The following is a 17738-nucleotide window of genomic DNA, read 5'->3' on the forward strand; positions in this document are numbered from 1 at the left end:
CCTTGTGTGGCCAAGGCAGGCTTGTCCTCTGAGTCCTACACTGAATTGCTACTGGAACAGCCATTTTTTTCATCACCCATCCCAGAAACTTTCCTGTCAGTCTCCTCTCTGACCCTGAACTTTCCATCTGAACAGAGATGTTCCCACTGGACTTATAGCCCACACCCCCAGCCTCACCCCAGAGCCTGCCTTAAGCTGTTTAATGTCTGCCAGACAGGCAGAGGGTCAGCATGTCTCCAGGGAGGTGTTCCTGCCCATCCAAGGGGGTCCAAAACTAACAGAGCAGGCAGGAGCTGGGAGCAGAGAGAGGCAAAACAGAGCCAGTGTTGCACAGCCTTGATCCTGCTTCTCTTCAAATGAGAATATTTGCTGCCTAATACAGCTTAATCAGATCTCCCCATGCACAAATAAGAAGCAAATGGACAGGTGTCCACCTGGATGCTTGGTAATGCATCCAGGGAAAACATCTAGGGAAACGTGCTGAAGGATGCTGAGGTATAAAAGTCCTCCCCAGGTGCCAGACTGCAACCCACCAGATCTGCTCCTCTTCCACCCCTCAGCCCTTTGCTCACCTGGTGCTGGTGGCTCTGCATGTGCATCTGAAGGTGCTGAATGTCCCTCTCCCAGCTGGCTGCTGTCCCCTCCCTGGCCTCAGCTGTCAGCAGGTACACGTCCAGCCCGCGGTGGTGCTTCACGCTGTAGTCCCCCGAGTGCACGGTGTGGGACAGGGTGCTCCACGAGTCCGGCTCCCTGGCTCCCTCCCTGCAAAACAAGGCTGGGTCAGTGGGCAGGAGAGGAGGGATCCTGCCCAGCAGGACACACATGCTCTCTGGACAGCCAGCTAATCATGGGAGCACAGAGCACCGGCTCCAGGGCCAGACAGACACATGCACACACTCCTCAGTCTTGAAAATAATGTAATTTAGTGCTAATGCCAGCCACAAGCTTTATTTCACAAGGTTCTTCTCAGGTAGAGATCAGTAGTTTTTACTCCAGACTGTGACAGACTAGCAGCTAAGGGCATGACAACTGCATTTTAAATCAAATTTATCACAGGTGAAGATCACCAAAGCAGCTGTCACAGAACAGCAGACACCTGAAAGGCTGAACAGCAAAGGGATAGGTTGGAAGGAATGCAAACTTTCATGGTACAACTTCAACACCAAAGCCAGTACAGTGCTCACAAACACCCAACAACCACCAAATTGCAGCAATTTTTTCATTCCTGAAATGAACTGAACTTGCTCTGTGAAACTGCTTCTGTGCAAGATGTCTCAGTGTTGTGAGACAGGCTGATTTCTGCAGCACTATCATGGGCTTTCTTTTTACCAATCCAAAGGAAAGAAAGGAAAAAAAGATGCTGTAGATCAGAAAAGTAACTTAGTGGGTAAATGTACTCAATAGAAATTTCTATTCTTTCTGAACAGCAAACCCTGATTTTGCACCACCCAAAGCAGTAATTCCTCAGGTGTAACCAAGCTACACAGCAGCTACACAGGCCCAATGAGGTGGTGAGCAAACACCTTCAAACACCTTCAGGTTCACATATTTCATTTTGAATCAGAACTGATTCAGGAAACCCACAATCTTTTTTGATCCTCCCAGACAGCAGCTTGTGCACCACCCCACCAAGCCCTGCACCCCCCAGGAGAGACATGGAGCAAAACCCCAGGAATGTTGCACGAACAGGGGATGACACTGACCTGCTCAGGGGTACAAGAAAAGGGAATTTTCTTGTCTTCCTCCTAACAGTAATACATCTATTGACATACAGCCCTATCTATGAGCTGGGTTGGAGGCTGGACTAGATGTCCTTTAAAGGTCCCTTCCAAATCAAACTTCTCCATGATTCTATGATGTCCCCTCCCTGTTGCAGAGACTAACTATTTTCAGATCTCCCTTTCCTTCCCAAGTACAAATTTCCTGGGAAGGGGCAGAGCTATGATTTTTTAAAAATAATTAGGAATTCAAGAAGGTACATAAACACAAATGCATGCCACCAAGCATGGAAAACTACACAGTTTTCAGAATCTTTTCTGAGAGTTCTTGTTTTAAAATTAGCAAATCTTTCTTATGGGCAAGGCCCTTCAGCAAGCCACAGGGCTATCTCTCTGGGAAGCCAAGCAATCTAGAAAGCAAAGTCATAACGAGCAAACACCATGATCAGCAACAGGAATGGGCAGAGCAGGGTGGGGAAACAGTCAAATGGTTCATGAGAGGCAGAGAAACCCGTGCAAGCAATGCTGGTGGCAATGGCTGCCCCTGCTCTGCCCCAGCACAGCCACCCACCCCTGTCTGTGACTCATTTTGGGCTAAATCTGCAAGGAAATTCAGACAAAACATTACTATGACTTCCACCATTCACCACCATTTATCTCAGTCATGACTTGACTTCAGCAGAATTACACTTGCTTTAAGCAGAATCAATATTTCCACAGAGAAACAGAAGGAAGCAGCCAGTTTCTGGAGGTGATTGGTATAAATCCACAGAGGCACTGAAGTCAACTGAGCCATTACAAGTAACTAAAGAAATGACCTTGCTTTATCAAGGAAACACAGACATTTCTGTCTGGAGTATTTTTCTCTTCAGCTGTCATGTATGAGAAACCACTGTAGTCAGAGCCACTCTCAGAGTACAAGGCAGCACAAAGTCACCCACTCATGGGGACAACAGCAGCCAGATTAAAGAACTGTGTGCAATCCACTGCTCCACTTTCTCATCAGCTTCAAGGACCCTCACAGCATCTCCAAATCAGCACCCACAAAGCTGCCTGCATGGCTTGGTGAGCCTCAAAGGGCCCTCAGCAACTTCAAAAGGCTCCATCTGGAGCGAGATGACAGGCAGAGTCCCCTGCAACACCGCGAGTGCATCCACCCCTCCAGCAATCCGCAACCTTCACACGGCCCAGATGGATCAAACACTCACTTTTGCTTACAAAGAGAGCAGTTTCTTTTCATATTCAAGCTGCCAGTCTGTGTTACACTTGATGAAAAGCTTTAAACCTTTTGAGAAAGCAAGAAGTTTCTCACATCCAGCCAAGTACAAACTCCAAGGTCTCATTTTTAGTAGCAGTCACCTTCATTACACAAAATAAAACAGTGAGATAGTGAATGGTTCAATCTACTGCCTCCTTCAAATCAACCCTTTCATATTCTGCTCCATCCCAGACCTAATGATCTGAAGCAGAGAGGACAAATGAGGATTCACAAGCGTTAACTCATTTTCCCACCACTGTTCCTGTTGTTCAGGCAATCACCTCCAAGGCCATTTGAGAAGACACTCCTGCTCATTTGCCCTCATACACTGAGCTTCACTGCTTGTGCCTTTCCTGCATGTCCTATTGCAAGTCCTGGGTTTTACTGAGAGATGATAAAAACACACTTTCTTCCACGAAAAAAGATTTGCTGTTATGCATTTTGTACTTCCTGGCTGTGAAAGATACTTATTTTGTCCAGACTTGGAATTTTTGAAGTGGTTATATAGGAGTGCATATCCAAGTTGCTCTACTAGGAGATAAAAACAGATATGCAAATACTTACTGAAGATTTATTAGCAAAAATATGTATACAAACTCCAGCTTTCAAGAAGTTAGAAAATCTGCTTTTGTTCAGCACAAAAATCCAGTTTACCGCACTTTGCCAGAAACAACGGAAATCTGTCTTCTTATGGGATTCAACCATCCTGGGTCAAATCTTTCTCATCTTCCCTTTTCAACAGTTTCCCATCAAAATACGTAACAGATACCAGTGAACTGAACATTTTGTAAGAAACATTTCTGAGCTCAATTTTCACAGAAGAAAGTATCTTGGTAAAAATAGCAAGGAGTGCCTGAGATGGCTGATAGTGTTCACTAGCTCTACCCTCTGCACAACCATGCCATGGCCCACTGAAAAAGCCTGGAAAAAGTCCTCCAGCTGTGGTCAGTCTTCTGTCCCATGAAGTTAAACCCAGAAGAGAAATTTTTGGATGCAATAAAGAACAAACTTACCAGCCCACCCTTCATCTGCAGAAAGGTGGCTTAAAGAAGGATGACAAGTTCAAACAGAGAGAGAGGAGAAGGAAAAATACTTGACATACATCTGATAGCTGATCAGATTGCTGAAACTACAGGATCAATTCCTGCCCATCTGGCATATATCTCAAGCTGATAAATCAGGAAATCACAGAATGGTTTGGTTGGAAGGGACCTTAAAGATCATCTAGCTCCAACATGGGTAGGGACACCTTCCGCCAGAGCAGGCTGCCCCAAGCCCCATGCAAGCTGGGATGGGATGATAAGTAGGAAGTGTTTTTATTTAAACCTCCCAGCACTGCCCAAGCAGACTGGTCCCTTTTCAAGGCAGAGCTGTACTGTACTCACGTGCTGAATCTCTCCTCATCTGGCAGGGGAGCAGAGAGTGAGCGGCGGAAAAAGGAAAGGAAAGCCACACCGCACGGCTCCTGGCTTCCGGCAGATATGGGCGAGAGATTTTTCAGAAGAGGGAAGATAAACCAGAAAAGGAGAACAAAAAAAAACCCCAAAAAACAACAAACCACCACTTGATTAAAAGCTCTGCCTGCCCTCAAAAGCTGCAGAAACTGCTCAGTAACAAGGGTCTGAAACTGAAGGTGCCAGCGCTCACAGCAGGCATGTTCTCAAGAGACAAGGTTTGAGACGAGAGGAAGAGGAAGGAGGAAGAGATCAGAAGATGAATGAAAAAGCCTCAGTGAGTTAAGCAAAATTTAATGTTAGGAAGATTTATCCTACTGTTTCACAAAGGGGTGAGGAAGGCAGTGTGGGAACTCAAGGTGTTATTTCCTGGGGATATCCCCTCCAGATTTCTGAGCTGAAACAAAACAAGCTCACTAGCATTTCCAGTTCTTAGGATATTACTGCAAGCCTGACAACAGCTGTGGGTTTACTCTGAAAGCACCAGCCCTTAGATCCACATGGCAAAGAAAAAATGAACAAAAGGAAAAATCAATTAAGAAAAAATTAAATGAAGCTCCTACCATTATGGCTGCATGAAAAGCTAGGAAAAGCCCAAAATTTAGATGCTCTTATCTGTAAGGTAAATAAAAATGTAACTAAATTGAAATTCTAATCTTACATTCCTTTTATTACTATTATTATGGTATCACAGTGAAAATACCAGATCAGACAGACAGTGATCTGGGATAAACAAGGAAAGGTGCCTACAGGGATAGGATTGGTGGTGATTGTGCAACATGCCCACAGCACAGGCAATTTAAAACAAGCCAACAATCCCTCCTGGGAAACCCAGCACCCACACTCAATGCAGTCACCAGCATTTAAACCAATCTATCTTAGAAATCTGAACAGAACTTCAGTGCTATTTGCAGAAGTGTTGGGGTAATGCAGGCTTTGTATCTATATGACGAAATTTGCACCCAAAATCTTCAGTGATATACAAAACACTAATGCACACAAACACTTTCTTGCACCTCCTCGTTTTTATAACCATCCATATGCATTGTATATGAGACCCAGCAAACACATGCAACCAGCATGTGCTGAAATGAGTTAAAATAAATCAACTATTTTCAAATTGGAAAGAGATTTAATAAACACAGAATTCATACTTCAGGTGTTTCCAAGTGTTCCAAATGCCTCAGGAAAGTAGAAAAACCTACATATAAGAAAAACCTACATATTGCTCACTAATTTGAATAGTTTTGATGTTGAAAGAAAGAGTTAAAAGTTCATCTGATGTAGAAATAATGACTAACCCCTTCCAGTGCCTCGCACAAACACAAACTGCAGCTGTGGGTTCTGACACCAAACTGAATTCAGGATTGCATAACCTACCCTTCAATATCAGATTAAAGTATTTAATAACTGAATTCAAAATATGTAATGCTAACTTCTCATTGATCAATACACTATACAGCAGTAAATCATAGAGAGAAAAGCTGGCTTGGTCCTTCAACAGTTGTTTGAAGATGCACACATGCTAAGGGAGCATGTCCAATATTTCCAAACACAACAGGCCTGTACTTCTAAACCCTTCTAAACCCAAGCATTTCTTAGGCTCCAATGTTAATTATGCATTAAAAAAAAAAAATACAGCTACAAACTCTTATCAACTATATTTGCCAAAAAGTACAATCTGCATTCCATAAGAGTTATGGAGTTAACTGTTATTAAATGCATTTTCCATTTGTTTTATTTTCAGAGCATTATGGTGAGCATTATGAGAAGGATGTCCTGCTCAGGATGTGGATGTAGGTCCAACACAGAACCCAATGTCCACCAGGAGACTCATCAGTAAACAAAGGGAATTTAAGGTGACTCTATGAAATGCACTGAAGAGTGAAAACAGATGCCATTTGTTGCACTTGAAATAAAAAAAGCACTATCATGGAGAACACTTCAGCAAGCAGTGTTTACAGCTAAAAACAGCATCTCAGATCAGGGTAAGTGATTTGGAAGCAGAGCTGTCTCTGCAGAACATCTCCACATGCTGCAAGCGAGCGTGGTCACTGGCTCTGCACACAGCCCCGAGAAGAAGCCTTGCCTTTGGCTGCCTCTGACACAGCAGTTTACAAAGACTTCTTCTACAACCATCTGTTCAGACTCTAACTCCTACCATGAATGTCACTGCTTGGAGCAAATCTGCTCCAGAGACTAAATATGAGCATCCTAGTTGGGTATCCAGCTAGCCCATGCCTGAGGCCAAAACCCCAGCAGTTCTGGGAAACCACTTATCTGCATTTTCTAAATTTATCCTGAAACAGAGCTGGTCTCTCATAATCACTCACCAACCACACAAGGCTGTCCAGCAGCTATGGCCCCTATAATTTTTGGGAACACTTCCAGATCAGTATTGCTGGGGGAAGGAGAATAATTTCTTCTTATACCTTACCAAATATTTTCAAATCTCTTCTAAATCTCTTCTTTCTCATGCTCACAAGTCTTTTTCCATGATCTCCCAGGACCACAATTTCTGAGTGGGAATACAGAAACATTAAAAAGCTGTTTCTATCACAAACTAAGCCTTCTCTCTCTTCTGTATTCAGAGATGGTTGCATACAAAACAAAGGAGAGGAGAGAGCCAAACAAGGAAAACTCTTCATAGGGATGTGGGAACACACAAGGAAGTCAGCAAAAGTTGGAACATGATGTGGGGTGAGTAGGTGGAAGAGAGAAACACAAACTCTTCCTGCTCCATCACGTTCACACCTGGTTGCCCCATCCTCCCACTCCCAGTCTGCTCCTCTGTTGTGCCAAAAGAAACCCACAGCACCTCAGCATCTTTCTAATCATGATAATAAGGCTATTAAATGATGGTGTTTCAGCTGAAAATCCTACACCACAAAACTAGACCCTGTAGACCACTGGCCCTCCCACAAAGACATGACTGTCTGTAGCTAAACAGCATCTCCTTAACACACACCTCTGAGTCCTCTTTCAGTGCCCTTCTAACATTTTTGAATCCCTCTTAACACTTTAATCTTGTGCCATCATTTGTAGATACAAAGTCAACTGTTCTCCTGCCACACCACAGCAAGACATACCACAAACTCAGCTCCACAAATAGTGACCAAATGGATTTGTTGCTTGGTTAGGAGTGAAAGAACAGATGGAGAAACATCAGCACTAATTCAATAAACCTTACAGCCTCAGATTCTGCTTAGCCAGAAATAAAATATATGTATACCATGTGACTGATTTTAAGATCATGCTTAAACATGTGCTGAACATAAACTGGGTATTTCTGAAATCAAACACTTGCTTAAAGGGCCTGGTAAATTGGGGTAAAAAAAAAAAAAAAAAAAAAAAAAAAAAAAAAGACATACAAATCCTCTTGCAAATCTGGCTCAGAAAAGCAGAAAAGTGTCTTTAGCTGTAAAAGTAAAGTCACTGAAAAAGCATCCTTATTTGAGAGGCACCACTGAGATTACAGCCCAGACTTCACCAATTCCTTATGTAAAATCAGAACAATAGCAAGTGATAATCATGGATTGAAAAACATTCACAAAACCCTTCTGCTACCAGTGAGTTATTCCTTATGTGTGTTAATTAAATCATTTTTATTTTGGAAATACAGACTTGTACTAATTTACAGTTTCACAGACTAAGCCTCCTGATTGTTACCAGGAAATCTGAAGGGAAGAGCAATCCCAGAACTGTGCAGAAACACTTTAGACCAAAAAGCAGTGAAAACAGCAAAAGTAAAAAAAGTTGACAGTAAAAAATTCAGAGACTGTTGCAATTCTTTGCTGGGATTAGAAAAGTGCAATTTAATTTTTTTTTAAATAGGCTTTATTTTTCTCTCACTTCCCTTTTTGAGAGGCCATAAATCACTGTCAGCTGTGAATGAACTACAAGCGTTTGGCTTTGCTGGAAATGTTACTAGACAGAAATAAAATCAGCAAGCAGATCAGTGTTTGCATGTTTTACAAAGCAGCTCTCTGCAATCCTGCACGCTCCTGGTGCTTGAAGCCATTTTCCCCATTGCTGTAAAAGCCCTGCAGAACATGGAGCTGGCAGGGGATTGTGTTACTGCCCTGACTGCATTGGGAAACACCAACTCCTGCACTCTGCAGCTGTCCAGTTACTCACTGGTAACCAGAGTACTCCAGAACCAGCACCCTGCAGTCAGCATCACCCAGCTCCAACACTCCAACACCAGGGAGAAACAGGCTTCAACCACAGACCTCCACTCTGGAAATAGCTGAAACTCAAAGAAGGCTTTGGTGCAAACTGCACCATTTCCAAAGTTATCTTTACTTATAAATCTTTATGTACATTTTTCCTCTATAAAACTACTGCCCTTCTCACTATCCTTTTCTTTTTGCACTGCAGGACACTGTTTACTGCACAGTTTTCATCTTGGAGATAAAACAAGTCCCCTCAGGAATGATACACAAGTGATGAATGTTTACTGATGATGATATTTATTTTCTTAGGTGAATATTTGTTAATGAATGCTGCTGTTGACTCTCAATGGTGACCTACACAGGCTTTGTGGCAGCTCCTTGTTTGGGTCTGAAAAGAACCAGCCCATGCAGCTTTGCTGTCTGAGGATGAAAAGCCAGTGCACACCACAGAACAGAATACTTCCAGGAATGGAAAACTTACATAAGAAGCACCTTTTATTTTTTTTTACATGAAATACTGCCAAAGCTGAGAAATGAAAGTTCATCAGATAAACAGAAATTCAAAATGTCACCAGTGAAATTAGTTTTTGAGGAAAGTATTTACACTGCAGCTGAATCACGCTACTTTGCAGACAAACCAAGGCAAAACTACAACAATGGAGAAGGTTTTATGTCTGCTCTTTAATGATTGTATCCTAATTATGGCAAAATTTCACCCCATCCAATGCTGGCTGGGAGAATCACTGTAAAATGCAAGGTCCCTGCAAATTAGCAAGCAAGAGAACAATAAATTCCCCCCAAGGATAATGCATCACAAAACATGCTGCATTCATTTATTTGGCATAGTGCAGTTTAATTACTTGTAAAAAATAATGACTCCTTTGTAGGGGCCCTCACTAGCATGAGTTGCTGCCCTGTGTTTTGCTGAGTGGGATAAGCTGTGTGCCAAATTTGTGTGCATGGATTATACAGTGTGAGCATAGGCAGAGGGCAGAAAAGAGGTTGTACAGTGTCCTTTGTGTTTTGACAGCACATAAATGGCACTTGCTCTCTTAATGGAATTTTCTGTGTTTTGAAGCTCAGTATTTCTCCTCCCAATAGGGATTTTCAAGTCTTGATCGCATCTTATTGCAGAAAATGCTCAGCATAATAATAATAATAAAAAAATCACTGCTGAGGAATCAGGATGTGTCCATTTTGTCAACACCACCCTCCCATGAGGAAGGACTGTGGCCATCCCCATGTCACTGCTCCAGTGCTCCAGCCAGTCCCAAGGTCATTCCACGATGCTCCAACACCATCCCACCCACTGAGAAAAGGGAACCAGGATTTCTGTTTGAAGGGCTCCATGGCAATAGAAGAGTTTTCAGACCTGTGGCACAGCTGTCAGATGTTTATACATTGTATTTCCACCCAGCAGTCCAAGAGGAAAACAAATCACAAAGAACAGTTTAAGGATATACCAAGAATAGGAATTGGGACCTTGATGGTAACTTTTCTGCAGTTGCTTGTGTCTTATTTTCAAAGACAAAATGCAAAGGTCATCAGAGAAATTCCATGGATTGAGCCAGCAGCATTCCTTAAAGCCAATGGCACAGGACAATATAATGGAATCCCAGTCCTCTTTTCATACCACTGAGTGAGAACTGCCATTCCAAAACTGGAGCCGGTTGTGAAATACTTCATCTAATACAAGAATAGCTGTTGTAATAGTTTTGTTTACTTCCCATTTTTATTTAAATTTCCACCTCTACTCACATTTGGGTTGCAGTACTTGCTGTGAGCTCTATAATAAAGTTTTGGTCAGCTTCAGCTTCCTGACAGTATGTAAAGCCTGTTAATGTGGTTAATCTCACCTTGGAGAACCTTGCTGCAGTTACAGGATGAATTTGACATCCCTTTTTTTACAGTATAGCCTGTGAGACAGTTGTGTTTTCACAGTATGACTGTTGACCTTGATGGAGAAAAAAATGTAACACTGTCATTCTCTCTGTATTGATGCCAGCAAGGGTGGCAGGAGAAGGTATTTGGGTAGAGCTCCCATCTCACCCTCCACCTCCTCCTTCACCTTCACTTTCCATGTGGCTGCCTGAATTTAAGGATAAAATTTAAATGCAATCACTCCAGCAATATGGATCAAATTTTCTGTCCCCCAGCACTGCACCCAACAACTACAGAAAGCAGGATAATTTACAATTTGTAACAGGGAATGTTGCATGATAATGTAGATAGCACAGCAGACTCCTAACATGACATTGGGTCACTCAACATAAACCCCCAAGTATTGGAGAAGTCAATTCAGAAACACAAAGTTTATAACAAAGCTTAAGAGAACCAGGCACCAGAATAACACACACAGAGACTAAATCTTTTCTTCTATACAAACAGCCCCCTTGAGATTTTTTTAAGCTCTTTGTCTTTATTAGCCTCGGCTATTATAGCTAGATCTCCAAACATTTGCTGCTCAAAACTAACTTGCCATCTTCCAAAGGATTTCTTGTAAAGCAGTGCAATAAATGCTCATGCCACTAGTTACTTGCTTTGTGTAGTAAGACCTGGCTTTTTCTCAAGACCATTTACAAGAGACCTGTTTCTGTTAAATATTCTGTTCTCCTTTAAATATTTCCATCTATTCTTACCTTCCTTTTTTTATACACACTGGTAAAATGCCTATTCTCTACAAGATGCTGCCTTACTTCAATATAACAATCACTATTTCATGTAATTATAAAACTCCCTGTCCAAAAAGTAAGAACACAACAGTCCACTACTGCAAAGCCTGTTAGCTCCCCTCTACTGGGCAGTTGTGCTTGCTTGAAGAAAAGCTTAATTTGTGTTTGCATAAGATTTGTCTTAATCAGTCAATATTACAGTGACTCACTTTGAACTTCACAAGACAGCTGGAAGCAGAATACTGAGCAACAAGAAACCTCCCAAAAAATATTACTGCATTTCCCCTAAACCCTCAGGAGTGCCCCTACTGCTGCAAGCAAGAATGGTAAAAGCAAAATTATACCAAAATTGCCTTTAAGGATGGAGCACAGCCCTCAGACACCACTGAGTGATAATGTACAGCAAAGCCAAGCATGGTAGAGAATGGAACCCCAGCAGAGGAACCACCAAATCATCCTTACTCTGTCAAAAGCTGGTGCAGCTTCTGGTAGCCCCTCTCCAAGGCCAAGCTGACAGGAGTTGCCCCTTCGTTGTTGTGGATGCTGAGAGCTCCTCTTCCACCCGGCTGCTGGAGCAGGAACCACGTCAGCCGCAGCAGCCCCAGCCGCACCGCGAAGTGCATCAGCGTCTCCCGAGGGATGTTCTCTGGGAAGGGGAAAAAGAAAGAAAGAAAGGGGAGTTTGTAGGCTTGTGGGTTAGGGGAATGTTATATCCCCACATCCCAGCCCCAGCACACTGCAGCTGGCATGGAGGTGACAGCCCAAAGGAACCTGCAGCACCTGGAAAAACAGCCTGGCTGCCAATATCGAGGTGACACCAGTGTTAACCCAAGGGACATGCTTCAGTGGGGCTTAGGACTCTCATGCTGAGACTGACCACAGAAGTCAATGTGAAAACCCCACCATTTCCTGAACACCCACCACCAAGCTACAGCACACCCAAACAGAAGCATGGTCAGGTGGGTTTTCCTGGATGTCCAAACCTTCTCCTCACACAACCAGCACCAGGTTTTAGGGATGGACAAATTTTTTTATCTAACAGGATGCTGACTGATCCCAAGGCATGAAAAATATAAAAAATTACATTTCATGCATATATTCAAAGCAGTTATAAAAAAGAGAACTGTTTAAAAACTCATACAGAAAAAAAAATTAAAAAGAAGTATGGGTTTTCTTTTCTGGTTTGATTATGCCTCAGACCAGCTTTTCTCAGCTTAGTACAGTAGCTCTGTCATTCTCAGTAGCAGCATTTATAAACTACCAATCTCCACTGCTGCTTTTTCTATTTAATAATCGTGACCTTCTAATTTGGTAAAAGTCACTCTTGAGCCTGAGCTTTCATCTAGAAAAATATCCCCCTACTCCAAAAGCTGCAGCCCTAGAATGATGCACTGAAAAGCTTTAACCAGAAATGAGCTCCAGATGCACTGCTGAAATCCAGCTTTTGCAGATCAAAGCTTGTTATTTCTGTATGAAAGGCAAACGCATTTGGGTTAAAAAAACTGCAAGAAATAAAAATTTGTTCTTTTAATTAACAAAGGATTTCAATATTGACTGACAGCAACAACAACAAAAAAGCACCAACTTGGTCTCAGAAAGCCATGCCAATGAGCACACTTGGTATAAACCCTTTAACATCACAGAAATTATTTAATATCACAGAAATTTGGGTGCCAGCCAAACCTATACAACAGGTTTCAAAATGCATGCACATAATGGCTTTAGGATTTAATTCTGTATTTTTTTCTTTAAGAAGTGTGCCCCTAGAGAAATCACTTCTTCAAAGTGCTGCTGTTTTTCTTGCTTATTTACTTACTTTAGGGACATCATTAAGACCTCTGGTGAAAAACAAAACAAAGCAAAAATGGGCAGTTGTCCCCTACCTCACACACAATTTTTCATAACTTTTTGGATCAAATTCTGAAGAACTAATCTGTATGCAAGAACCAAAGGCTTTCTGGCACCGTTTCACTTCTGAATGACTCCAAATTACGTCTCTGGCTACAAACCAAGTCTTCCCCCTAACCTCCTCTTGATTACCCTAAAGCAAAACCAAGCTGCCCTGAATACACAAACGTTCTGAATGGAGGTTCCAGCTGATCAGAGAAAAGGGAATGGCTGAGCTCTCCCAGAGACAAATTCTCAGCCTTTGGCTAAGTAATGAGAAGGATTTGGTATTAAATGCTACAGAGCATAGTGATTTAGAAATAGCACAACATGGATATTAATCAACAGTTGCAGCCCTGGATTTAAAGAAAAAAGAAAAATAATACAGCATATAAACAGACACAAAAGAAAGATTGCAAAATGTTGACACAGGTTAGACTTTTCCAGAGTGAAAGCAAATGTTTAACTCAAAGAACTTGTACATGCACAAAGCTCCCACACTACCTGTACATAACTAATCTGGTGTAATTCTTCCTACAGGGGCAGGAGGCACAAAAGCACTTCTGTTAGAGCAAACAACTGCCATCCAAATAAAGCATGTGCTGTACTGGTCTGACCACGTCCTGTTCTCACATGGGATCTCCTGTTATGGCTGCTTTGTTGAAAGGGAAAATCACCTTCCTAACTAGAACAGTCTTGCCCCATAGCTGAGCACAGACCTGCAAAGCATAAGCACAGATCCCTGGACCAAAATGCTTCCTGGTCCTGCAGCTGAGAGCATTACCAATAGGGAGCAGCATCTTCTGCTCACCAGCTCATGGTTCACCATTAAACACACACTGGCAGCTGCAAGTTCTGCAAGATGCAGGCAGATATTCCTCTTGTCCCTGAGCCAAATGGGTGCTTCTCTCCATCTCACACCTCCAAAGATGAGATGGTCCCTCCCAGTTGTCACAATCCCAAATTGTCCCAATCTGTTGATATGACTGCACCTTCTGAGAAGGTTCCATTGAATCAATCTTCTTCTTTCCTGTTCTATTGAAACAATCTTCTTTATCACAGGATCAGTGGACAGGGTAGTTCCAGAGCTTGCATGGAGGTGTCTGTAAACACAACTGAAGTGAATGTGGCCCTGCCCTGATGCCTTTGGGCAGTGACAGTGTGCACGCAGGATCTGGACAAGAAGAGGTGGCGTGTTGCCACCAGAGCATATTAAACACACAGGCTCACTATCCACTTTTGGAAAGCTCTGCCTGACACAGAACCTGGCATGAGGCCACCCTAACAGATGGGCACAGATGATGGCAGCACAAGAGACAAAGTACTGTACATCCAGCAACTGCAGGAGCCCCAGGCAATGGCTCTGGAAGGTTCTGGAGTGTGCAAAACTTGCATGGTGACAGTTAAAAAGGCATGTGCCATCTGTGGGCTGGATTAACTACTAATACATAATGAAAATACATCTGTTGGTGTATGGTGTTGCTCAAAACTAAACAAGAGCTGGTCTGCATCAAGTGTGGACATTTTACTGGATGGAGAGAGGAGGAGGAAAGACAGATCCCTTCAGACTTCCTACCTTTGAAGGGATGAATCTTGTCACAAAAAATGTTGGAAATTCAGTCAATGATTTTATGATCTTGTGGTGATGCAAAATGTCCCATGCATGAAAGAATATCAAAAGCTTTAACATGTAAAAGCTAGAGCTCCTTCTCCTACCACATACCAAGCAAGAGCTCCTCATCTTAAAATGGCTGTAGTTTGAATGTCAACAAGAAGCTTCTGGCAATTAGGAAATTGTGGAAATGCAAGACACACGATACTGAAAAGGCCAAGATTGTTTTGTTTCTTTCTCGTTTCCTAGTAATAGGCAAGAGTTGAAACATATGATTATTGCCCCATAATGGCAGGGTACTCTAGTCCAGCTGGCAAAACACAAGACTTTGGATATATTATTTTTGTGTCATTTTTTTCTGCTGTGATACGTGAACAGACAGTTTATCTGCGCAACTGAGGACCAAATTTCCATAGAAGACTGTCACATGTACTTTGCTAACAGTAAAGGATTAAGGTTTAAGGTGCTATTAGCACAAAATAAATAAGCATTGAAGGAAAAAAAACTTTTGGGTATGACACGCCCAAGAGCACTAAGTAAAAACTTTCATTTCAAACCTGATTAAACAACAAAAACACTAAAAGAACTACTGTTCCTTTATTAAAATACCTTTCCAGATAGAGTAAACTATACCTCATGCTCAGTTTATCCCCATGCCCTGAGCCATCTCACGAGCCAGCCATGGAATGGGGTAGCATTGTTTCATTTTCCTGTGCTTGTGACCTTCACTTGGTTCTCACCCAAACTCAGGTAGACTCAGCAATTTGGAAATCTACCATCACACCTGGCCTCAAAATCTTGCTTTCTGCTGGAAATGTTCTCACTGCTCAGACCAACCCTTGAGAAATGAGGGGAAAAAACCCCAGAACCAAGTTGCCACCTCACATTGAGTCCTAGAGAAAGGCTCCAGCAGAACAACTGCCCTGCAGAAAGGTCAAGGCAAAGATGTTGTGTTTGGAGTTATGAGCTCAGTTAACAAAAAGATGTGTGGGTAATTCCTTTTCTAATCTGATAAACAAGAAATTTTTCAAAGCACACCAAAAGCTCTCCGTGTCCCCATTCCCGCCAGTATCAAAGGGAACAGGAACATTCTCATGCCAACAATTTCTCAGCCATAGACTAAATGGCACATCTCAGTCTTGAGCATTTCTGATGCTGTCTGAACAAGAATTGCTTTCTGCTTCCATTTTTCCACTGCAGAGGGCACTAAATTTAGTTTTGGAAAAGACTTTTTACATCTTATCAAGGACTGCTGCTGAACAGAGCACTTTGTGCTGTTGGCACTGAACAGATCATGCTGATTTATACCATACCATCCTTTATCAGAGAGCACAGAAGCTGAGCAGCAGACTGGAAAAGATATGAAACCCAACCAAAAGAACACCTGTAACTATTACATTGAAAGGGTTCCAAGAGAAACTATAACAAGAGTGCAGCAGATGAACAGATTAAAGCTCCATGCCTGAAATACATCATCAGTAGCATAACTTTAGCATCCTCCCATGAGAAAAAAGACTAGCTACTAATAACCAAATTCTGAAAGTTTTTAAAAGGTTTTTAAGGATATTTCATTTAAAATAAGATTTTTTTTGTGACTTTCTCTCTTCAGACATTCTCCCTTCATGCAAAAAAAAAAAAAAAACAACCCAATTTATGATCTTTATTCCCAGTGACACTCATGTTGTCCTATACACTGAAATCCTACTGGTTTTGTACATGAAGCTATTAAACCCATAATCCTAATACATTCAGACTGTTTCAAAAAAGGGCAGAGAGTTTCCCTCTATATCCACCCTCCACCTGGTGAGGTCATGGAGTTTAATTTCCCAAACAGTACTTACCAAAGGACCATGTTTATCCTGGAGCGTTTCTGGGAAGCTCTACATATTCAACACATCAGTAACTGCAATCAGTTAAGTGTTCTATCTAATCTGATGGTCTCCTGGTTATCTGCTTGAAAACCTGGCTCACTATCTCACAGCAGTCCTTAAACTCCCAGGGGAATTGCTCCATATCACAGTGATCACTGCAACCCCATGCTAACATTAACCAGCTCCTGAAGAACCTCAGAAAGCTCCCACAATCAAAAATCAACCACAGTTCTGAGTTTCACCATTCACTGTTAATCAGCAAAATGGAAAGACTGTTTCCTCAAAGGTTGTGTCAGACTATTACTTCCAAGTTATTTTGAAAGTGATCTGTTTACCAGTGATACAATTAACCTAAGCTTTTCATACCTGAGCCTCAGATCCTCCCTAATTGTTTTCTCCTTTTTTTTATCCCACTGCAACAAAAACAAGCTATAATCATTACTCATACCTCAAAATATTCAGTTGTGGTTTTCTAGTTAGCTTATTTTCTCTTCAGTAATTTAAAATAGAACATCACAGTCCTGTATTTACATTGCATACATCCTCAGGATACGTATTAAATTTTGATTTCTAGACATAAAGTGTAACAATCTGTTCCATTTAAATAGCTGCCTTTAAATGCCACTGAGAACAGTAAATAGCCCCACTTTTGACAGCAGTAACAACTATGTTCTTTATAAAGTTACAGTGCACTTGTAATTATTAAGACAGACATGATTATAAGGCACCTGAAAGAAATGCTGGGTTTGGAATACCACAGTAACAAGACTAATCCTTAATTATGAATATTCTGAAATTGTGGATGCCATTGGAGTTCATAGAGATAGACAAATATCATAGAGCAAGACCCAGGAACTGCTTGCTCTGGAGGGTCAGTGTATGCCTGGTGAAGAGCACAGCTGTGTCTCAGGGACTGTGCTCTTCCCCAGCCACACACTGCCCCGGGCTCTCTTCTGCCTCCCAGTTCATCCCCCCAAATGGCTGAGTACCCTCTGCCTGTCCCAGCAGGAGAATGGAGCCCAAGGACCTGTCATGTCCCAGATGCTCCCATCCCCAGTTCTGCAGCTGTGTCTTTTTAGTGACACAGCAGA

The 17738-nt window shown here is 42.1% G+C and overlaps 1 protein-coding gene across 6 annotated transcripts in view; it reads right to left on the reverse strand.

Moving 5' to 3' along the window:
* The window catches only part of AKAP13 (A-kinase anchoring protein 13), a 208236-nt gene that overhangs the window by 101375 nt on the left and 89123 nt on the right, over window positions 1-17738 (reverse strand). For all 6 annotated transcript variants that reach the window (XM_056500307.1, XM_056500309.1, XM_056500308.1 and 3 more), the window contains 2 exons: window positions 11740-11923; window positions 573-762 (listed from right to left, as the gene is read on the reverse strand). In XM_056500307.1, coding sequence (XP_056356282.1) covers window positions 573-762; window positions 11740-11923 — 374 coding nt within the window. The remainder of the gene's footprint in view (window positions 1-572; window positions 763-11739; window positions 11924-17738) is intronic.

Source organism: Oenanthe melanoleuca, chromosome 10 (assembly GCF_029582105.1).
Source record: "Oenanthe melanoleuca isolate GR-GAL-2019-014 chromosome 10, OMel1.0, whole genome shotgun sequence".
Lineage (NCBI taxonomy): Eukaryota > Metazoa > Chordata > Aves > Passeriformes > Muscicapidae > Oenanthe > Oenanthe melanoleuca.